A 25,054-nucleotide genomic window follows, 5' to 3' on the forward strand; every position below is an offset into this window, starting at 1 on the left:
TTATTCTAGTTCTGTTTACTGATTATACTTAAAATATTGACTGCATCCTAAGAGTTGGCTTCTATTATCTTTAAAGCCCCAATGTTTTAAAGCTCTTGTCATTTTAGGCCCCTTACACAGGGCGGACTGCGTTCCGATCAGCAGGGGATTCTCTTACAGATCCCTTGCTGATCAGAGCAGAGTGGGCAGATAGCAAGTCCATATCTGCTCAGTTTATACAGAGTGGACCTGAAAGTTTAGCTCTGCTCTATAGGCTGTCAGATGTAAACGAACTCTGCTGTCTGTTTACACCTGACTACCTCTGATCAGAGCAGCCTTACAAGAAGGAGAACAGATCCCCACCATTTTCTTTTCTACTAGACCGGGCAGGATTGGAGGTAGGCGGGTGTAAACAGCCCATAGGAATGAATAGACCATCTGATCAGGTCCACTTGAAAAATTGACAAGCAGACCTGCGCAGAACGGTTGTGTGAAAGGGGCCTTAATAGTTTAATTTTGTTTTAGACCTCCACCTATAACTATGATATGAGTTAATTGGAAAAAGCTTTAGCATCCATGTCTTTTTTAAGTTGAACAAAATCTGTAATTGCATTGCACTAATGTTTTAAATTGCTTACATCTTATTATTCTAATATTGTTTTATTGAACAGCATGGGTACAAAAACAGGGCTGATGCTGGACATGACCAGCCGATTTACATGCAAAGGCAAACCAATTTACAACTTAATGGGTACAAGCACTTTCACTGAATACACTGTTGTGGCTGACATAGCAGTTGCCAAAATAAATCCTCAAGCCCCTCTTGAAAGTTGCCTTATAGGATGTGGATTTGCCACTGGATATGGTGCAGCTGTAAACACTGCTAAGGTAATTATCTCTTTCATTTTATTATTGAAAGCATAGGCAATAATGTGAGCATGTATTATCTGATACTTTGTTTTGCATAAATGGGGTTCGGAATTGATATAGCTCATATTTGCAAGCCCATCCTAAAACCATCTGCATTCAGATTTTAAATCCTTTTTCTTTAGCCTGTATGCTTTATCTTGACTTCTCTATCTCTTGCCCTTTTGTGAATGGCTGTTATCTTAAAGCCACAATAGATTATGTATTAAAAGAAAGAAGATGTGGAGTACTAATAGAACAACATGGTAAAAGCTGTCAAGGATGGTTTGCTTCAACAGATATGTGAGCTGGGGCTACAGCAAGCACTATCTGGACAGGAAAACCCTGAGCACTAGATCTTTTAAAACAGACCTACTGCACATAGTGTCATATATATTTTATTGTGTTAGGTGCATACATTCTAAATAATACTTAGGGTAGCACCAGAATTTATCACCTCTAAAAGGGATCAAGGGACTCCTCCTGACATGGCCTTCATTTTTGGCCAATTTTTGATAAGGCATCATCCAAGGTCAGAATCTAAGATACTGTACCAAGGATAATGCAAACATATAGATCCTGTGATGTAGCATTTATATTCTTTGCTGTGTGTATGCAGATTCTCTGACACAGCTCAGCAACTGATGTTGCTTCTCTTTCTGTAATCTCCTAAAAAATTACCATGTACAGTCTGAGTATATGATCACTGGATTAGGGACACTGAGGAAATTAATTCCTCATATTTGCAGCAGATTGATGACATCTCAGGAGGCAATCTCAATGGTCCTTTAAGTGTAGCCTAAAAACAGTCACTTGAGTGGAGCTCATGGCCAGCTTTTGAATAAAAAAAAAAAAAGTTAAATATACTGTATAACACCCTATGCTGTACGTAGTTGGATATATTTTTAATCAGACTTGAAAAGATAATAATAGGTCTAAGTTAAGAAATATGTAAACCATAAAGGCAATGCAATTCACATAGCTTGAATCAATTGTTTTGAACCAATATCCCAAAGATGAGCAACTAATTCATCATTTGCTTTTTATCATTTTGTGAATAAAAAAAAAAGTTAAATATACTGTATGTTATTGGATATCAGATTTTTTTAATCAGACTTGAAAAGATAATAATAGGTCTAAGTTAAGAAATATGTAAACCATAAAGGCAATGCAATTCACATAGCTTGAATCAATTGTTTTGAACCAATATCCCAAAGATGAGCAACTAGTTTATCATTTGCTTTTTATCACTTTGTGATAAGGTCATGTATGAATGATGTTTTAAAACATAACATTGCTAGGAATGTAACTTTGTTGCTGGCTATAATGATACTAATACACAATAAAGCCTGATGTTTTAATGTAATGTATGCAAAATAGAACTGCCCATGCTCTCCCAAGCAAGAAAGCACTGATATTAATATTAAGTTGCTTTAGTAACTTTAAGGCTGGGTTCACATTGATGCGGTTTGGAATTTGCAGTTTTCTGTGTGAATTCCGCACCGCATCAGAATCACACCCTGTTCTTGTGAACCGATGTGGGTGTGCTTGTTAAATTAACAACACCCTTAAATCATTCCACAAACCACGGTGCGATGTGCAGAATTGGATTGCATAGGTGTGAATTCCCATGCGATCCAATTCTAGTGTGGACCCAAAAAATGGTCCTGCACCTTTTTGGTGCAGGTGCGGTGCGATTGGGGCCATACAAAATGTATGGCTCCAATCACACCGCACACAAATCGCATGTGATTTGCACAGGAATGCGGTGCGGTTCCTGTGCAAATCATATGCAATCTACCGTACTGCATTAATGTGAACCTAGCCTAAAGCTGAGTGTAGCTAAGATTTAAAAAAAAGCACAAGAGACATATCTTACAGCCAGTAGGATGTGTTCCTTGTGATGATTCCTCTTCTATTAGTAGAAATATTCCCCCATTCATGACTCCAACCCTCAAGTTAATACAACTAACAGGCTGTTGTATTAACTCTGGCCACACAGGAAGGTTATGAAGGCAGGGGATGGGGGTGGGGGACATGAAGCACAAAGATTTTAACTAATGGAAGAGGAATCAGCACAAGGGTAATCCTACTGACTGTAAGGCTACTTCCACACTGATCCACTGCCATGCTTTCGGTGCATTTTTAAAATGGCAACCCATATGGAAGAAAAATATATTTGAACTATATTTAAAAAATATTCTTCCCAAATATATTGACATATATTTGAAATACTAAAATTTTGGCCATATTCAATATATTTCAAAATATATTTCAATAAATATATATATATATATATATATATATATATATATATGTATATATATATATACACACACTGTATGTTGAAATGCGTTTTTATTACAAAATATATGAAAAATATTTTTAAAAATACATTTCAAATATACTGTATGTCTTTAAAAATACAAATCTACATTTTTGGAATGCATTTACAAATATATGTAAAAATATATGTTAAAATTACTTTTTTATGTTAAAAAAAATCTGAAGAATATATTTAAAAATATATATTTTTAAACATATTTTTCATATATGTTGTAATATATAAAAAACGCATTGAAACATGAAGTATATATATATATATATATATATATATATACTGCATGTTGAAATGCGGTTTTTATATATCATATATAAATATATCTATATTTATTGAAATATATTTTGAAATATATTGAATATGGCTAAAATTGTAGTATTTCAAATATATGTCAATATATTTAGGAAGAATATTTTAAAAATATATTTCAAATATATTTTTCTTCAGTGTGGGAAGTGACTTTAAAATTGCACCAAAAACTCTTCTCGGGTGCATTTTTGAGACGTTTTTGAAGAGTTTTCAATTGATTTCAATAGGAAGAGGTGTTTTTGGTGTGGTTTATTTAACTGAACAAACATGCACAAAAAATGCTGCCAGAAGGATTTTTTACACTGTAACGGAAGCGCAACACACCAGTGTGAAAACATACATAGACATACATAGGGAAGCATTTTTTATGAGCTTTTCTTGCACTTTATTTTTAACACAAAAGCGCTTCAAAAACTCCTCAGTGTGAAAGCAACTTTAGTTTTGTCCCCTGTGCTGACTTTCTGCTTTTTTTTAAGTTACATTTAGGCTTTAAGCATTTCTTTTCCTTCAGGTAACTCCAGGTTCTACCTGTGCTGTTTTTGGATTGGGAGGTGTTGGCTTCTCAGCCATAGCTGGATGCAAAGCTGCTGGAGCTTCACGTATTATTGGGGTTGGAACTCACAAAGAAAAATTTCCAAAAGCCATTGAATTGGGAGCCACAGAATGCCTAAACCCTAAAGATTTTGATAAACCAATTTATGAGGTTATTTGTGAGAAGACTAATGGAGGTGTGGATTTTGCCATTGAATGTGCTGGACGCATTGAAACTATGGTAAGTTAAAGCTTGCTGATGTTACCATTTATTATATATTTAAATCTACAAAGCAAAAAATCCAGAATGTGAATTGTCAGTTACATTTTTAAGCCAAAATTAATTACTCATCAAAAATGTATAGTTCTCTTCATATAGTCTTAAATCTGAAGTTTGGTTCTGGTTTTTGGTATATAACACCAGACACATTAGTTACGTGTAATGCTGTATATTCTATTACCTGCAGGTGGCTGCTTCTGGTAAAAATCTTTCCTGTAGCGCCTTCTTTATAGCCACCCGATAATGCCCTGATCCGTTGTCTTCCAGCACAATGAGAGATAACAGCAGTTGTTGCTACAGAGAAAAGTTGCACTGTTTGCCCACCTCCTTTTCCCCTCTTTATCATTCATATTGCTTGTATTACTATGCTTGCACAATGGACTGCGTTCTGGAAATGGGCAATGGAGACCTGTCATTCAATTGCTCCTCTTCCATTCACAGAATGTAATACATTGAGGCAGACTATCAATGCAATCAATGTGAATGGTCTACCAAAGGGTAAAAAATAAAATTTATATTTTAACCACTTGCCCACCAGAGGATTTACCCCCCTTCCTGACCAGGCCATTTTTCTCATTAAGGCGCTGCCTCAGTTTTTATGATGGCAATTTGCATATACTCCAGAATGTTATGAAGAGTGATCAGATGAACTGCAATGAATTGCAAAGTCCCTCTTTGTCATGAAAATGACTTTAACCACTTGCCCTCCAGAGGATTTACTCCCCTTCATGAGCAGGCCATTTTTTGCAATACGGCACTGCATTATTTTAACTGACAATTGCGTGGTCATGCAACACTGCACCTAAATTAAATTTACGTCCTTTTTTCCCCACAAATAGCGCTTTCTTTCGCTGGTATTTGATTGCCTCTGCGTTTTTTATTTTTTGCGCTATAAACAAAAAAATACTGACAATTTTGAGAAAAAAACAATATTTGTTACTTTTTGCTATTAAACATGTCCAATAAAAAATGTAAAATATAAGATTTCATCATAAATTTAGGGCAAAATGTATTCTGCTACATGCCTTTGCTAAAAAAAAAATCCCAATATGTGTAAATTAATTTGGTTACGTGAAAATTATAGCATTTACAAATGGCGGTATATATACTGGATTTTTTTTTCTAGTAATGGCAGCAATCTGCGACTTATAGTGGGACTGTGGGACTGCGGTGGGCATTCTGACACTGAGGGGAACTGACTTGGTGTCACTGACATCCCCAGTGACACCAATACAGTGATTAATGCTAATAAAAAGCACTGACACTGTACTAATGACACTGGGCAGGAAGGGGTTAACATCTGGGGCGATCAAAGGGTTAACTGTGTGCTGTGTGTGTTTTAATATGAGGCTGTGTCTGTGCTTTCCACTGTAAGCACACTGCTTTGCTATGCAGAGCCATACAAAGCAGTGTGCAGGAGCTGACAAGGGAAAGAGCTGTATTGTTTACATACAGTTCTTTTCAAGTCAGTAATACTCAGCGATCACTGGGTGCCAACTAGTAATCACCGGCAGGGGACCCGGTGATTGACAGCCGAGGCCACAAATAGCGGTGCGGGTAGTGCACGCCCCCTACCTTGACATGCAAAATCAGGTATATGTACTTGACTTTGCACACCCCTGCCACCCTGTAACAGTATTTCTGCTATAGGGCGGCAGGAAAGCGGTAAAGCACTGCACAAACTGTTGTAGCTATATAAATCTTATATAATAATAATACTAATAATAATAAGCACTGTAAATTGGCTTGCTAATAGAGAACACATTTAGTGCACTTTTACAGTTTGACCCCCATAAAAATACAATTTCATGATCAGTAAATAATGTTATATAATTCATATAATGTAATGTAAAACTTTTTACAAAGTAATCAGTTACTTTCCTGGGATTATAAATGAAAGTCTTTCACATAATCAAGGTAAATAACATATGCAGTTCTTGGTATGTACACTTCTACATATGTCATAAAAATCATTTTTCAGATGAATGCATTGCAATCCACTTATTGTGGTAGCGGAGTAACTGTAGTGCTTGGATTATCATCTCCAAATGAGCATCTTACCCTTAATCCACTCTTACTACTGACAGGGCGATCATTGAAAGGATCTATATTTGGAGGTATGGCTATATTTTACCTGTGAGTCACCTGTTGCTTTACGTGTACATATGTGTATGTCTATGTGTATTTGCATGTTTGTATGTATATATGTAATAGGGATGCACCGATATATTTGTGCTAAAAAATGCTCCCGATACCCTGTGACGGTGCTGACCAATCAGAAGCCGCCTAACCCGTACTGTCATCCTTGCAAGGAGAGGAGAAAAAGCATTGGGGATTTCAAATCCCTGCGGCTTTCTCTCTTCTTCTACAGCTGAGAATCCGGAGTCTCTGCCTCCATCATTTGATGGCTGACACCAAGATATACATTCCCACATGCCCTTCTCTACCACTCTCCGCTCAGCATGGGATCAGTGCTGGCAGGTTTTACGACAAGCCTGGGTTCACACAGGAGCAGTGGAGAAACCACGTGCGATTTGGGCAGGAATGGCATTCCTGTTCAAATCGCATGCTATTCTTTGTGGTGCAATTTTTCATCCATACATTTTGTATGGACGCAAATTGCATCACAAGGTGTCGATACTTTGGCCGATCAAAAAATGGCGCATCCTCACATTTACTGATCGGTAAGTTGCAATATATTATATTTTTGGATTTGGGTTTAATATCACTTTAAATCTTTCATCCCCTCCTTCTCTTAGTTATCGCTTTTTTCATGAAATTTGTGTTTTTTCTTTCATAAAAGAAACATAATTTTAGAACCTATATGAAAGGTTGAATTCTCAAAATAAAACATACACTTTTCTTTCCAAAAGTAAAGAACAATTTTTGTTTTTTATGTTAATTAAATCCTGGCTCTGTATCCCAATGCTCAAAATACCTAAGTCACATTAGTAACACTCCCACCCCATTCAGTTTATTTTTCAATTGACAAAAAGTTGACAACGTCAGGGCCAGCTGACAGCTGTAATTCATGAATATTGGGCCAGCCTAGCCACAAAAGGTACACATTTTGAAATTCTTGCCTTGCCTTTAACCAGGATAAGAATGGACTGAGACAAAGTGAAAAGTTCGATGTGATGCTGAGTTTGTAAATAGCAATCTGAATGGTGCAGAAGGAATATCTAAATATACTAATAATATTGATTTTATTTTGTAGGCTTTAAAGGAGATGAAGTCTCAAAGCTTGTAGATGATTACATGAAGAAAAAAATCAATGTTAACTTCTTGGTGAGCACGAAATTGACACTGGATCAGATCAATAAGGCATTTGAGCTACTCACCAGTGGACAAGGGTATGTGTATAAAACTTACAATTATTGAATACTTAATATTTCATATCGGCCGGCTCAACAGATACTGGCCGACATTTGGCCTGTGTGTACAGCAACCTGTCCAACAGAAGTCAGCCTCTCACCCGGCTTCTGTCGAATAGGTATGCTGGAAAAACAGCAACAATCAGCTCTTGCAGAACACAATAGCTTAGCAGGGAGATCACTGTACTAACATTGTATAGTTAGTACAGCAAACTGCTCAGTTTTTTATTGTTAAGCCCACTTGGTTGAACAAAAAAAAAAACTTACCATGTGCACCAGGCTTTAGCATAAAATTATATGATTTTTACATTAAAAGGGATTTTAAACTGTATCTATATATTTCTTAGGAGCAGGGCCCTGCTAACCCTCTTGTATTGAACTGTATTGTTGCTGTATTGTCTCCCTTTATATTGTAAAGCACTGAGCAAACTGTTGGCGCTATATAAATCCTGTATAATGATTATATATATATATATATACACACACACAGTGTATATATTTTACCGGCTGTCCTGTATTCCAGGCACTGGCATCTTCAGAGTGGGTACCCGGCCTTGACAGCTTGCGGCTTCACAGCCAGGTGCCCACTGTGCATGCACCAGTAGCGCTGTGCTTCCTGAATGTCCCTATCGTCTTCTGGGACCTGTTACGTGTCCCAGAAGACTACAGGAAGGGAGCGTAGGGGGACAACTTCCGCTTCCGATCGCCTAGGCTATCGCAGCGAAAGTGGGAGAGGGTACCCGTCAATTTCGGGTACCCGCTCCCCAAAGGTGCTAATCCTTAATGGGAGTGGGGGACCAATCTTTAAAGTGGAACTTCCCCTTTTGGGTGGAACTCCGCTTTAATTGCACTGTCAAGCCATCAAATGTTTGGTGTCATAACTGATCCCTTGTGCAGCGCCATGATATCTGAAGGTCAAACAGAGGCTAAGATGGCAACTTCCTTAGCTGGAAAGATAGGGGGTTTAGTTTCACTGTCAATAATAGATACAGCAATCAAAAACATGCAAAGTGAAATTAGGTAATGAAGACTTCTTTATAACATGCCTGTACTGAAAACATATAGTGCCTAAATCCAAAACAATGCAAATAAAAATATTTCCCCCCTTTCTGTCTTTAGGGTTCGGAGCATTATGGTATACTAAGCAGCAAATGGATCTGCCAGCAAATAATTTCTTCCCATAATCTTCAGTCTGTTTCACACTTTCATATTCAATAATGTTTTACATTGACATGCTTATTCTCTAATGAATGGTGTATGTGACATTTGATTCCGGGGTTTAAGTAGTAATTCTTTATTGACAAATGCATGGTAAATTATTTTGCAGATTGTTTGTAGAAATCGTAGTATATGGAAAATAGGACAGAGTATATATAATCTGGTTTGATGAGCTGCAAATTGTTAAACTACATAATAAGTTTATTAATGCTGAGCTGTAATTGAAGGTACTTCTACCCATCTTACTGTATGCTGTTTCCTTCAGAATTAATGTTTTTATTTGCTCAATAATATATTTTAAGTGCCATTTTGACTTTGCACAATATTTGTATGATGGCGTATACTTAGAAGCCTGTTCTTTTTTTTTTTCCACCTGTATGACTTAAAATTTCCAATACAAATACTACTATGGAAAATAGGGTAGATCTAATAACAAAGCAATAAACATGAGCTTATTCACTAAAGCAGTTCAAAGCACATTGACTATTTATAGAGTGCTGCAACCCATTGCAACCAATCATAATTCTTCTTTTAACTGACCTAGATGCAGGTAACTGGTATATGATTGGTAGCTTTGTGTTCTACATTTTTAAATGTGTTCATACCACTTGCACTTGATGAGAAGTTAGATTAGCTTTGTTTAATTACTTAGTGCTGGTCATAGGAGATCATGTTTATGCATCTTCTGTGCACCAGTGTCTGTGCCAAAGAGATCCATAGAGGTGAAGGGGATATGGCTATTCGTTCAGAAAAGCCCATCTCTGCTCAGGAATGTAGATCACTAAGCTCCAGCTACACCTTGGTACTCAACTAAATAAGCCCTTATGTATTGTAATTGCAATTTGAACCGTCTTCTTGAATACGCCTGAGGTGGCTAGTTACGAATCAGACTACAATTTTTTGTTGTATTTTATTACTATATGACGACCTACAAGAATCATAAAAATCATGTTAAATGGCAAGAAAGTCTGTTGATTTTCATTTACATACTGTCAAGTTAGTAATAATAAAATGAATCTGATTCTCTTTAACATGTTTGTGTTTTTTGATAATCTATAAGTTTACCCATGCAAGGGAAATCTGTATAAGGTGAATTTAAAAATAAATCAAACAATAAAGCAAAAGTCAAGGCATCAAGACATACAGGACTGTAGGTCAGAATAGAAACTCCAAAACAATCTTTCAAAATCTTCATGGATAAAAAATGAGCCTCAAAAATCTGATAAAATGAGGCCATCTGATGTTGGAGCACCAAATGTAAAAACAGGGCAACATCTGTACCAATATCTATAAGCACACATTACTCATAAAAAAAATATTTTTCTGAAAAGTCATACTTTATAGGTACATTCAGAAACAATTACACCAAAAACATATTTTTATTTTTATACATCAGTTAAAATCATATGGGTTATACTCAACCATAAAAACTGTGTAACCCTTACATAAGACACACTCTAATATATAAATAACAGTTAATTTGTCAAATCCTAATCATGTAGTATAAAAAACTACAATTTTTAAAGGTGCGCTGACATACAACACATCCTCTTTAATGTGTTAAATTATTCCAAAACAAATATAAAAATGATGCCGTGCTCCTCCTCTTTGTGAATAATGTGAAAAACTATTCTTTTAAATTACCAAAAATTAATTCATATTTCCATAAAAAGTTTTTTGACATAAACCAAATTAAATCAATATTAAAAAAAGAAAAACATGTGATCAACAAAAATTGTGACATCCAGTGCTTATCATATGCAAATCATAAGTCTCTGTGAATAAATGGTGACAATTCCCAGTGATTCAGATCAATATGTATTTCCAGGTGACTTCCTTAGTAAAATTAAGATGTGCGCTATCTTGGAGGAACTGCAAAAAAAAAAACAGGAAAAAACAATACAATATTTAAAATTCTTTGTAAACTGTAATGCACTGGACACTGCAATGCACTGTACTCTGTAACGCACTAGACACCACAATGCACTGTACACTGTAGCGCACTGGACACCACAATGCAGTACACTGTAACGCACTGAATCCCGCAATGCACTAGACTCTGTAATGCACTTGGGGCCGCAATGCACTGTACTCTGTAACGCACTGGACATCGCAATGCACTGTACACTGTAACGCACTGGACTCCGCAATGCACTGTACTCTGTAACACACTGGACACCACAACGCACTGTACACTGTAATGCACTGGACACCACAATGCAGTACACTGTAACGCACTGAACACCGCAATGCACTGTACTCTGTAACACACTAGACACCACAATGCACTGTACACTGTAATGCACTGGACACCACAATGCAGTACACTGTAACGCACTGAACACCGCAATGCACTGGACTCTGTAATGCACGTGGGGCCGCAATGCACTGTACTCTGTAACGCACTGGACACTGAAGTGCACTGTACTCTGTAATGCACTGGACACCACAATGCACTGTACACTGTAACACACTGGACACTGCAATTCACTGTACACTGTAACACACTGGACACCGCAATGCACTGTACTCTGTAATGCACTGGACACCGCAATGCACCGTACACTGTAAAGCACTGGGCACTGCAATCCACTGTACACTGTAATGCACTGGATTCCGTAATGCACTAGACACCGCAATGCACTGTACTCTGTAACGCACTGGACTCCTGAATGCATTGTAAACTGTAATGCACTGGGCACCGCAATGCACTGTACACTGACACACTAGTCCCCGCAATGCACTGCACTTAGTGCCTAGTGTGCTCTCCTCCTCTCCTGTTGCTCCTCTGGCTGCAGCAGGTGAAATCAGGAACTTCCAAGCTGCTGCTCACTGGGTACTCACAGCTGAGGACCCAGTGAACAGCCTAGCTATTTGCCGGTCCGTTTTCTTTTTTACTTTCTGGCTGGCTCGGCGGGCCAGATAAATGGCTTTGGCAGACCGTATCCAGCCCACGGGCCATAGTTTGAGGACCCCTGCCTTAAGCGATATGTGTAAAATATTCTGAGGCTTGGGCAAAGTGTCTTCTTGATATCAATGCATTTCAAAGAAAAAATCTGCTTCTTCAGGACAGAAGGGTGCTACAATAGTGCACTAGATATGCCAAAAAATATTCAGAAACTAGTGATGGGCTTGATGTTCGAGTCGAACACAACTTCGACTCGAACATCAACCGTTCGTGTATTCACTGAACACATAAACAATAAGGGCGTTTGGTGGGCTGTTCCCCCACCGTTACCCACAGTTTACTGTGCTCTGACAGTGCATTGTGATTGCTCAAAGCAATGCACCTGACTACTAGTGGCAACATAATGCAGACAAATACTGGAGGAACCAAAAGGCTATTCAAAAAGGAGGTATCTAGTTCTCTTCATATAGCAGCCTTCCCAGATGTATATGGTCTTTGGTCACATGTAACATACGTAATTGTTACACCTGCAGAAAAGAATCATCAAGATGCAATTCAAAAACGTAAAGGAGGGTATTAAGAATATTTAGTGAGCATACATATTAAAAGAAAAATTGTGTGACAAGCATTGGGATCGCTCTTCCATGCATGAAATGTGCATACAACACAATATGTCAAAGGAGCAGTTCCAATAGAACTATACACTGTGATATTGGAGCAAGTAAGGCAGGTATTTATCATTGCAGTTAGTAGAAGCCACATATGGAATAATGTAAGTGCACTTGCCATGATTAAAACCTGCACTTCTGTGCATGCATGCCATGTTTCACACATTTACACTGTGGTACACTCTGTGTAGTATTCACTATAGCTTTTTTACTCAGTAGTTTTTCGCCATCAACAGAAATGAGTAAGAAGATTTCTTGATACTAGGGGGGACTTTAAGGTCTACTGCATGACGTATCCCGAGGGGTGCATAACTTTTCATACTCTTACTTGAAAAAACTAAAAGCCAAACTACACTTGATTGAGTTAGTGGACATTTGGAAAATTACGGAACTTAATGAAAGAGACTACTCATTATTCTCCTTCGTTCATGGAATGTATTCTAGGATAGATGACTTTTTCATCTCACATGAAGATCAATATAGGGTCTGCTCCACGGTGATCTATCCAGTCCTCCTGTTGGATCACACTCCTGTACACTTCCTGCTGGACCTATCCACTAAGTCCCATAAAGTGCTTTTTTGGAGGTTAAATGAGGCACTTCTACACTATGGCCAAGGTATCTCAGTCCTTAACCTCTTTTTTCCAATTGAACAACTCCCACAACACTAGTTGTGTCTCATCATATGGCATGCTCACCATATGGGGCATTTTTTTGAAATGTTGTGCCAGATTGAAAAGGAAATGTAATTCCCAATGTAATGCTCTATATTTGCAGATAAAACAATTGGAAAACATTGAAAATAGTCTCTTGCCTTCTCAGCACCACAGGAACTTCAGGCACTCAGGGAAAGACACTGTTGTACCATGATACTAAATGCAAATTACGGAGGGACTCTCTTGGCAAGAGCCTTGTGAGACCCATAATTGAGGACTTACATGTCACACATGCCCACCTCTGATGGCACCAAGGTCATGGATTCTGCCCAGTCTTTTCAAACATTTTACCAAAACCTTATAAACTTGGGGGTCCCAATGCATCTCTCTCAACCTTCCACTCTGATCTAATTTCCTCATTTATCAACTCTTTGGGTATGCCAATGCTCCATATACAAGCCAGGGAAGAGCTTGAGAGCTCTCCTACAATGAAGGCCAAGATGGCCTACCTATAAGTTATTTTAAATCCTTCCTGGGAATCCTAACCCCATTTTTTCTTGGTGCATATATTTCAATCATCTCCAGAAATAATTCCCTTCCTGAATATGCTCCAAGCAAATATTACCATTATTCCACAATCAGAAAAAGATTTTACCCAATGTAGCAACTACAGGCCAACAGTACTTTTAAACGTTAATATAAAGCTCTTCTCCAAAATATTGGCTAATTGGATACTCCCCTAATCCCCCAGCTGATTCACTAGGACCAAGTGTGATTTGTGTGATGATCCAACAATGGGAAGCTAGGGAAAACATCATGAGGGTCATTGGTATTATTCATGTTGCCTGCTCTTACCTCTCATGCTCTTATCTACTGATGCACAAAAAGCCTTCAAATAGGTGAACTGGCTGCTGAAGTCATCTATACACTTTATAGGATTGGGGCAACATATGCTGGCTTAGATAGCAGCCCTGTATGCTTTTCCACAAGTGGCAGTAAGGAATAATGAGACCTGCTCTTCATACTTCCCCCCCTCCAAAAGAACATGAGAGGGTTGCCCCTTGATGTTTATCTTAACTTTAGAGACCTTCCTATGTCAAATAAGGTCCAACTCACTGATACAAGGGTTGAGACTGTCACAGACAGAGCACAAAATAGCAGTCTAGGCTGATGATCTCCTGTTATTTATCTCTAATCTGAACTCTGTGATTCCATCTCTTTTAGATCTCGTCCAACAATACATAGATCTGTTCAGCTTCTAGATAAACTATAACAAATCTGAGCCCCTCAGTGTTACCATCCCACCAGGTAGTGTGTGGCTACATTGAAACAAGTATATCCCTTACACTGGTCCTCTTCTTGCCTTAGGTATCTGGACACCTATATCACTCCTGACCCCTCCAAACTATATGAGGCTAATTTTAGCCTATTATTGGCCAAGATCCATGCTGACTGGACACTGCACAAAGGACAATTACTGTCCCTTACCTGATTTGGGCACAGTAACATCCTTAAAATGACAATGTTACCACAAATGATGTACCTTTTGCACTACCTATCAAAATGAACCAATCATTTCTGTACATATACTATCCATGCTATCCATTGATGTCTGGAAAAATAAGTCTGCCAGATTGTGTTTAGCCTTACTTACTCTTCCTAAACAATGTGGCGGCATAGGGCTTCTCAACCTAGTACTATACTACCAGATGTCTACAAGGTGGTAACTTGGTGTTCTAATGCCACAACTAAATTATGGGTACAATTTGAGAAAGATTCAATTGTACTGTCTGCTCTCCCCTGGACACAAATCCAATACTATAGATCCTTGAAATCGCACCTGATGATTGGTGCTGCTGTTGAGGTAATTTGCAAAATGTTTAATCTACCTATAGTATCCCCTCGCCCCTCTCCTTTACTTCCAGGGCTGCACAATCAAAAATTTCCCCTGTAACTGAGCATAAGCATCTACATCTGTCAATGATGGGTTACATTAGGAGCTTTGACTTTGTGAAAGACAATGGCTGGATGCAACAAGGAGACCTGTGTGCATTGCTCCAACCTCTGCTGGACCCATGGGTGACACTTCCTGACCTGGAACCCAGATTGCAGGCCCTTTATTATTATTATTATTTTTATTATTGATTGCCATCAACTTGAATCTGAGTGCTAGCGACTTGATGAATAAGAGCTCTAAAAAGAAGTCTGCTTTGTGCTAGTCTTGTGAGATCCTCCAGTGTCATCCCCATAGTTGTAGTAAATGTGTCCAACCATCTAGTTGTCAGTCTCTGTCTTCAATCTTCCCAAACATTATTTCCTTCTGCAATGATCTCTCCCTTCTGATAACGTGACAAAAATAGGACAGGCACACCTTCATCATTTGGGCTTCTAGTGACATAGCTGGTTTAATCTCTTTCAAAATCGATCCATTAGTTCTATGGGCTGTCCACTGCACACATAAAATCCTTCTCCATAACCAAAGCTCAAACGAGTCAAACTTCTTTCTATCCTGTTTCTGTAGTGTCCAGCTCTCACAACCATAATTGACAACTGAGAAATGTGAGCACTGACAAGTCTGATCTTTGTTTTCAGTGTAACTTGTTTGCATGTTAAAACTTTGTTGAGAGTCTTCATTGCGTAGCTACCAAGTGCAATTCTGCGGGAATATCTCATCACTGCTGGATGCTTCCTTGTTTATGAGAGATTTACAACGTCTATTCTGTCACCGTCCTATGTATTTTGCTCTCAGTTTGCCCTGCCTATACCATCTCCCATAAAAGAGTGACTGCCCAACCATCCAATCAGGTCTGAAGAAAAAGCGGAAGCTTTGAAACGTGTCACCTGACTCATCTCCTGACCTGTCCCCGTATCCCCATTGGTCGTCCTCCTGGTCTGGACTTCTGTGTATTCCACGCTGGTTACGACGCCAGTCATGGCGTTCCTCGCTGACAGCTTACATCCACATTCCACTCCTGGGACCTGGGCAATACCAGAGATTACCGGCCTTTGCACTGGCCCTTTTGAGGACACAATCCAACACCTGTATACCCTTTTTTATTGTGAGTAGCTATTTGGCTAAACAGTATTCCAAATAAACTTGTAATACACACTGCACTTATGTTGGCACCCCCTTGTGTTTTCTTATATTTTCACAGAGCCTGCTTCACTCTATGGGGAGCTGCTACCTTTAGTGCATAATCATGGCCTCTATGGACTTGTTTTTAAATGATTATATTTCATGTTTTTAACCTTTTTCATTTAATGCTTATTGCGGTGTTGTGGTGCTATTGTCTTCTCTCAGTGCCAATTACTGACATTGCTTTTAAATCATTGCCTTTGGAAGATATAAGGTACCGAAATTTGTTGTCATTTTGAAGGCACTCGCAGATTTAAAGCTTGGTGCACACCTCATTTACTTGGTGCAACCTCATCTTTTATACATTAACAAAAAATGGGCCATATATTGTAGAGTTTGTTTTGCCCAAAAATTAGCTTAAAGTGTTACTAAACCCAGAACAGTAAAATTAGTCTGTATATGCAGTAAAGCATGCTTGTTATACTCACTGTGGAACCTAAGGGGTTAATCCTCTGCATTGTGTAAAAAGGCCGTTTGATCCTGACTTCTCTACTCTTCCTCTTGTTCAAATGTCCATGTCTTATCTCCTGATAAGATAGACTGAAACGTAGCCATTCTGCACATGCTCAGTTTAGTGTGTATTGCTAGAGAGGTTTTTATTCTTTTCTTGGGAGAGTGCATGTGATCAGCACAAGACCAATCAGCACTGTCCAGACAGAGGTCAGGGGTTTTGCATCCTTCTAGAACAGAAAGAAAACTCCTCCTACAAGCTTTAACCAGTGCTCTGCTGAACTCTGGTAAATGTCACAAGACTGCTCTAACTGCTGATGAGAAAAGGTATTTAGCAGTTTATATTTACTCAATTAATTGCATTTCCATGTTCTGTGTACTGTGGGAGACCAGATAGTGTGAATGCAGGGTCCTGGGTTTAGTAACACTTTAAATGTATTTTGTACTGAAGTTTTGTGATCGATAAATGGTTGCACAAATATTGTGAGACATAAACAATTGGACCTGCCAATATTTTATTCTCGAGGGTCTCTGCTTCTGAAAATAAATTATGTTTCAAAATGGATACTCATTAATGCACATCAATACATCTCAACACATATCATGACACTTGTCAAAGCAGCACCAAGTGCATGAACATGCACCGATATGCATTAAGAAGCGTACTAAATTCAACACAAATTGCAGGTCACATTCCAAAAAATTATGTTAACATCCACCTGATTTTTTAATGCATTTCCATTGTTTTCAATGAAAAACCATAGGGGGGGGAGGTGCGAATATCCATGGAAGTCTGTGGGCTAATTCACACCAGCCACTGCATTACAACACAGTGGCTGGTTTGTGGTTTGGTTCAGGGGGATCACCGCGGTTCTGATGCACAGATTTTATGGTTCACTTTTTTTTTTTTAAACGGACTTTATTGAAATGTCATGCAGACATTTTAGTAAGTTCATTTGGTCACCATGGTATGTTGCTTTGCACTCTTTCAGTCTTTGCAGATGACACCAAGCTGTGCAGTGGAATAACGTCCTTACAGGATGTCTCCAACTTACAAGCCGACCTCAATGCACTGTTTAATTGGGCAACTATGTGGCAAATGAGGTTTAATGTTGATAAATGTAAGGTTCTGCACTTGGGGGCTAAGAATATGCATGCATCATACATACTAGGGGGAGTACAACTGGGGGAATCAATGGTGGAGAAGGATCTGGGAGTTCTGGTAGATCACAAGCTTAATAATGGCATGCAATGCCAAGCTGCAGTTTCTAAAGCCCAGTGCCCCCCTATTATCTCCTGATAGGACATATAGTGTGGAGTCACTCTGCACATGCTCAGTTTGGTGTGTATTGCTAGAGAGGTTTCTTTTTTTTCTTGGGAGAGTGCATGTGATCAGCATAGGGCCAATCAGCACTGTCCAGACAGAGCTCAGGGGTTCTGCATCCTCCTAGAGCAAAATGAAAACTCCTCCTTGTCGTTCAAGCAAAGGGAAATGCCAGAAGGAAGAAAAGCACTGAAAACCAGGGAGAAGACGTGTTCCTATTTCCATCAAGATGAGCACTGCAGGAAAAGTATTGTTTATATATAAATGAGCCTAAACATAGTTTGTTTGGAATTCTTTTCTGCTTAGCCATTTGCTCTAAATAGCATTGCATTTAGATTTATTTCTGTATCAGCATTTGCAATGATTTGTTTCCAGTCTTGTTGTGTCCTTTAAAGTTTTTTAAACATGCAGAATTCTCTGTTTCTTGTATACGCCGTATGTCTACATATTGGGGATTCTTTTCCTACTGTTTTATGGAATCTCTAGTCTATATGCAGACTAATAAATCTCAGCACAGATGTAGAAAATTGTACTTTTGTTATTTCTGTAGTATACTCTGCTGTGTGCATCATCGCGTATTGTTAAGAAAACTTGGTGAATCCCTTCTATTGCACGCAGCAATTAAAAAACACTAAAGCAGAAAACCTATTGCTTTATACATATATTGTTTCAATATAGTTTGGCTTGGTTTTCTGTTCTCATTCGTTTTATTGTAGATGTGTGCAATTTGCTGCAATCTTTATAACAAACCTAAAAGAACAATATAATACACATCTATAGCTGTAACTTTGCTTTCTAAAAAGGTGCAAATTATTATTTTTATTATTATAAAGAATAATTATTTAGTGTATAGTGGAAAACAAATATTGTTTTTTACTTCTAGTTGATTTTATTAGTAGCTTGTAGTTACATTCTAAATTGTAGTATTTATTATTACTACTACTAAAACTATTATTATCATACTTTAAAATATCTATTTCATGAATAAGAGGGGACATTTAGACCACTGAATTTCTGTAAATACAGAGGCGATGATTTACTAAAGACAGATAGACTGTTCACTTTGCAAGGGAACTTGCACGTTTCATGGAAATGTTCCCCAGAGCTTAGTGAATGAGGTGAAGCTCTGCTGTCTTCCTTCATCCAATCATGTGTAAGTAAACTGCTGTTCTCCTTGCATGTGATTTTGTATTCTTTGCAAAGTGAAACTTCACCTCATTCACTAAGCTTTGGGGCAAATTCCCATGTAAGGTGAACAGCCTATTTGCCTTTAGTAAATCAACGCCAGTGTCTCTGGACTGGGGAGGCAGTGGCTTCTATACCTTCTAAGTCACTAAACCAGAATATACATCCTGCCAGAGAGATTACAACTCCTTATATGCATGCTTTTTCTAAATCAGTGTTTCTGAAATTTCGAAAACCAGCTGATCATCATGCTTTCCAGGCAACTGGCATTATAGGGAAATAGGTCTGTATTTGTGGCCTTTGTTTTTTTGTCATATTACAGGTTTCCTGTAAGATGTAAAGCAGGTGTGCTCAACCTATTGAAAAGCTAGGTCCACTTAAGTGATTTTGTAACCGGTCACTGGCCACAATGAAACTAAATGATTCAGAATTTCAATTTTTTTTATTTTGAATAGCATAATGAACATTTTCCTTCTGCAGCCACTGAATGGCAGTGAGAGGGAAAGGAAGATAAGCTGGGTTTCAGCAGTTGTAGGAGAAAAATGACCAGGATAGGTTCCTATACATGCTACCCTCCTGTCCAACTATAAAACAGAATGTGACAGGGAGGCCTCACAGGACCCCTGGAGCATGGGGCAGGGTAAAAACACATCTCAACTATGGGGTTTTACTACCCCCCAAATTTCAAATGTAAATGAGACCTTACTGTCCTGAGTTTCCTATAAGTCTGCTTTCACAGTGATACGCTGCGGCTTACCCACACTGTGAGTGCAGTGCAGTGCACCTGAGGCTTTCCTGCAGGTTAACTGTGCTTTGCCATAGACTTCTATTGTATCTTAGAGGTGTGGTGCACTTTCTGAAAGCTCACCAAACCTCCTGAGTTTTGGTGCACTTTCAGAAAGTACACCAAACCCATAGGATATAATAGAAGTTTATGGCTCAGTGCAACTAACCTGCAGGAAAGCTGCAGGTGCACTGCGCTGCACTTGCAGATCAGTGTGAAATCAGAATTATAACCCTTTGTTAAAAGTGCTAATATGCCCATTGCAAAACTATGTGATGTTTCATAAACTGAACTTTTCCACTTCCAGCTTCTTCTGGCATCACTCTCCAGGCTGCTAGAAAGGTCCTAGGCGAAGTGCACTTGGTATCACTCTGCATGGAACAGGAGCAGGTGCTACAGGAAGCATCGGCTTATGTGGTTCCTGGTTTTTCTGCGGCCGCTTGCTTCCTCTGCTGCTGGCGCCAGCTCTATGTACTCTGATGCTTTGGGAACTCTATGCACTGATGGAGTGTCATCAACCCATTAATAGCGATCTGGGCTTGCTGACCCGCCATTCCAGAGGATGAGGTTATGGACCATATTAAAGAGTTCAGGCCCACGGGCCATGGGTTGAGCACCCCTGATGTAAAGATTCTCCCTAGCTGTTGAAGCCTGCTGCTGTCATGGAGCTAAGAAATCATCGCTGGCAACTAATTAAAGCTGAACTTCAGGTAGAGGTAAGGTGAAAATGGCAGCAAAAGCTGGTTGTGTTCAGTTATCTTTTAATGGGCTATTACACCCTACAGTGTATCTAGTTATTTTTAGCTGGAGTTCTGCTATAAAGATTTTAGAAAATCCTTTTTTGGAGTCTATATTGAAAATGGTTAGGAATTCAATACTTACATTAGGAATATTCACACTACACAAAATTATTTATTTCATTATATTTTCATATGAATAGCAATCTAATATTATATGGTCTTCTTCTCAGGATATTACATGTCGGGCAGCTGTTGCCTGGGAGCCTAATAAACCTCTGATCATTGAAACAATAACTGTAGCTCCACCTAAAGCTCATGAAGTTAGAATTAAGGTAAGTAAAAATAATTGCAGTTATGTCCTCAGTGAGGTCATTGAAACTATCACTTAACATTTATAACTCAAAAAAACAAAAAAACAAAAAAAACCCAAACATATAACTGTGAACGTTGTTACACAACAGTTATTTATTAGCTCCAGGCATTTGCATGGAGAATAAAATGTACCTTTCATTTATATGATATATTTCAGACTAGTCAAATATATAGCCCAGGCCAAAACTTTTGAGTAGTACACAAATATTAATTTTCACAAAGTCTGCTGCCTTGGTTTTTATTATGGCAATTTGCATATACTCCAGAATGTTATGAAGAGTGATCAGATAAATTGCAATGAATTGCAAAGTCCCTCTTTGCCTTGAAAATGAACTTAAAGGAAAAATATGGGTTAGTAGTTTGGAGTGGATGGTTACATCTAGAGTGAGCCACCTCCCTCATCCTCTCTTCTTTCAGTTCTCAGCTGTGACCGCTCTTTCCTCACAGAGACATAAGCTGTCTTTGATTTCAGTAGAAAGGGTGTACATTTCAGAAGGCAGAAAATCATTTTTCATAGTAGCAGCTCACCAGGATTCAGATTATGCAAAAAAATGTAACCCATACTTCTCTTTTAATCCAAAAAAATATATATATTTCCACTGCATTTCAGCCCTACCACAAAATGACCAGCTGACATCATGTCATCATTCTCTCGTTAGCACAAGTGTCAGTGTTGATAAGGACAAGGCTGGAGCTCATTCTGTCATGCTAATTGAGTTAGAATAACAGTCCGGAAGCTTTACAAGGAGGGTGGTGCTTGAAATTATTGGTCTTCCTCTGTTAACCATGGTTACCTGCAAGGAAACACATGCAGACATCATTGCTTTGCACAAATAACAGACAAGGCTATTGCTGCTACTAAGATTGCACCTACAGTTGTGGCCAAAATTATTCAACCCCCACTGAAATTGAGTGTTTTGGCCAGTTTGACATTGCTTTTGATCATTCAGTCATCTTGCTTACATTTACATTAAAGAGGCACTTGTAGGTCAGACAAATATAACATAACAGTTATAATGAAATAACCACAAATGTCTTTTCTGTGCTCACAGCATTATCAGTTTTATTCAACCCCCAAGTGACATTCAATCTTAGTACTTAGTACAGCATCCTTTTACAGTTATAACAGCTTTTAAACGTGAAGCATAGCTTGACACAAGTGTCTTGCAGCGATCTACGGGTATCTTCGCCCATTCTTCATGGGCAAAGGCCTCCAGTTCAGTCACATTCTTAGGCTTGCGCACTGCAACTGCTTTCTTTAAGTCCCACCAGAGGTTCTCAATCGGATTTAAGTCTGGTGACTGCGATGGCCACTCCAAAATGTTCCAGCCTTTCCTCTGCAACCATGCTCTAGTGGACTTGGAGGTATGCTTGGGATCATTGTCCTGTTGAAAGGTCCAACGTCTCCCAAGCCTCAGGTGTGTGACGGACTGCATCACGTTTCCATCCAATATCTCCTGGTACTGAAGAGAATTCATGGTACCTTGCACACGCTGAAGCTTCCCTGTACCTGCAGAAGCAAAACAGCCCCAAAGCATGATTGACCCTCCACCATGCTTCACAGTAGGCAAGGTGTTCTTTTCATCATAGGCCTTGTTCTTCCTCCTCCAAACATAGCGTTGATCCATGGGCCCAAACAGTTCTAATTTTGTTTCATCAGTCCACAGAACACTATCCCACAACTTTTGTGGTTTGTCCACATGGCTTTTGGCATACTGCAGTCGACTCTTCTTATTCTTTGGAGACAGCAAGGGGGTACGCCTGGGAGTTCTGGCACGGAGGCCTTCATTACGCAGTGTGCGTCTTATTGTCTGGGCTGAAACTTCTGTACCCACATCTGACAAATCTTTTCTCAGTTCCTCAGCAGTCACACGGGGACTTCTCTCCACTCTACGCTTCAGGTAGCGCACAGCAGTCGAAGTCAGCATCTTCTTTCTGCCACGACCAGGTAGCGTTTCAACAGTGCCCTTTGCCTTGAATTTGCGAATGATGCTTCCTAAGGTGTCTCTTGGTATGTTTAACATCTTTGCAATCTTCTTATAGCCATTGCCCTTCCTGTGAAGAGAAATCACCTCTTCTCTTGTCTTCCTGGACCATTCTCTTGCCTTCACCATGTTTGTAACCACACCAGTAAATGTCTAGAAGGAGCTGAGTATCACAGTCATTTTAAAGCTGCCTAATTGGTGCTTATTATGCTTGATTGCTGCTCGGTGACATCCACAGGTGTTTTCAATACCTGATGGAAAGCACCTGTATGAACCTCTGTTCTTCAGAGTGGTAGTCTTTAAGGGGTTGAATAATTGTGGCAATGAAGAAACCACATAAGAACCATTTACTACTGTATTACATAAACAATTGATGTCATTTTAGTTGCATTTGGGTAGTTACAACGTCCTTGTAGGATTTGATTCTGAATACAATTCCAAATGTACACTATAGTCCCTAAACCCCTTTACAGCATTGGGGGTTGAATAATTTTGGCCACAACTGTAAGTCAACCATTTATGGTATCATCAAGAACTTCAAGGACAAAGGTTCAAATGTTCTGAAGAAGGCTTCAAGTCGTCCAAAAAAGCCCAGCAAGCATCAGGGCCATCTCCTAAAGTTGATTCAGCTGCGGGATCGGGACACCACCAGTGCAGAGCTTGCTTAGAAATGGCAGGAGGCAGGTGTTAATGCATCTGCACGCACAGTGAGATGAAGACTTTTGGAGGATGACCTGGTTTCAACAAGGGCAGCAAAGAAGCCAGTTCTCTTCAGGAAAAACATCAGGGATAGACTGATATTCTGCAAAAGATACAGGGACTGGACTGCTGAGGACTGGGGTAAAGTCATTTTCTCTGATAAATCCCCTTTCCAATTGTTTGGGGGCATCCGTAAAAATCCTTGTTTGGAGAAGAAAATGTGAGCGTTACCATCAGTCCTGTGTCATGCCAACAGTAAAGCATCCTGAGACCATTCATGTGTGGAATTGCTCCTCAGCCAAGGGAGTGGGTACACTCAAAATTTTGCCTAAGAACACAGTCATGAATAAGAAATGGCACAAAACCATCCTCCGAGAGCAACTTCTCCTAACCATCCATTATGTGAATGTACAATATATGTAAAGCGCTGCATAAATTGACGGCGCTATATAAGTACCTGAAATAAAAAATAAAATAAAAAATTCCAAGAACAGTTTGGTGACGAACAATGCCTTTTCCAGCATGATGGAGCACCTTGCCATAAGGGAAAAATGATAACTAAGTGGCTTGGGGAACAAAACATCGACATTTCAGGTCCATGGCCAGTAAACTCCCCAGACTTTAATCCCCTTGAGAACTTGTGGTCAATCCTCAAGAGGCGGGTGAACAAACCCCCCCCGACCCCGCAGATTCTGACAAAACTGCAAGCATTGATTAGACAGCATGTGGCCCAGACGTTGATTGACAGCATGCCAGGGTGAATTGCAGAGGTCTTGAAAAAGAAGGGTCAACACTGTAAATATGGACTCTGCATAAACGTAATGTAATTGTCAATAAAACCTTTGACATTTATGAAATGATTGTAATTATACTTCAGTATATCATAGTAACATATGACAAATGATCTAAAAACACTGAATCAGCAGACTTTGTAAAAATTATTATTTGTGTCATTCTCAAAACTTTTGGCCACGGCTGTACACTGGAGCTGATGAAAATGGTGTGGGATAATTATCAGATAAACAAGCTCATTGCCCAAGTCCATTCTTGCAGACAGTTCATTTCACACCAAGGCTTGTAAACAATTAGTTATTTGTGGTACCTAAACTTGTGGGATTAAATGTGTGCATGTGTTATTGTATTGGCTATGGGCAGCAGAAGCCAGTTAAAATTCTCAGCACCAGTAGAATGCTGGAAATCAGAACTGCTG

At 39.0% G+C, this 25,054-nt stretch overlaps 2 protein-coding genes across 3 annotated transcripts in view; both read left to right on the forward strand.

The window, feature by feature from the left end:
• LOC149459880 (NADP-dependent alcohol dehydrogenase) overlaps positions 1 to 9,969 on the forward strand; it is a 29,461-nt gene extending 19,492 nt beyond the window's left edge. For both annotated transcript variants that reach the window (XM_089680572.1, XM_089680573.1), the window contains 5 exons: positions 651 to 867; positions 4,047 to 4,307; positions 6,328 to 6,463; positions 7,564 to 7,699; positions 8,840 to 9,969. In XM_089680572.1, the coding sequence (XP_089536698.1) occupies positions 651 to 867; positions 4,047 to 4,307; positions 6,328 to 6,463; positions 7,564 to 7,699; positions 8,840 to 8,864 (775 nt within the window). In that variant the 3' untranslated portion in view covers positions 8,865 to 9,969. The remainder of the gene's footprint in view (positions 1 to 650; positions 868 to 4,046; positions 4,308 to 6,327; positions 6,464 to 7,563; positions 7,700 to 8,839) is intronic.
• Positions 9,970 to 18,130: 8,161 nt separating this feature from the next.
• The window catches only part of LOC149459881 (NADP-dependent alcohol dehydrogenase-like), a 45,390-nt gene continuing 38,466 nt past the window's right edge, over positions 18,131 to 25,054 (forward strand). The window contains exons 1-2 of the mRNA XM_089680574.1: positions 18,131 to 18,326; positions 21,019 to 21,120. Coding sequence (XP_089536700.1) covers positions 18,309 to 18,326; positions 21,019 to 21,120 — 120 coding nt within the window. The 5' untranslated portion in view covers positions 18,131 to 18,308. The remainder of the gene's footprint in view (positions 18,327 to 21,018; positions 21,121 to 25,054) is intronic.

Source organism: Staurois parvus, unplaced genomic scaffold, assembly GCF_062004578.1.
Source record: "Staurois parvus isolate SC_StPar_1 unplaced genomic scaffold, SC_StPar_1.0 ptg000244l, whole genome shotgun sequence".
In the NCBI taxonomy this organism is placed as follows: Eukaryota; Metazoa; Chordata; class Amphibia; order Anura; family Ranidae; genus Staurois; species Staurois parvus.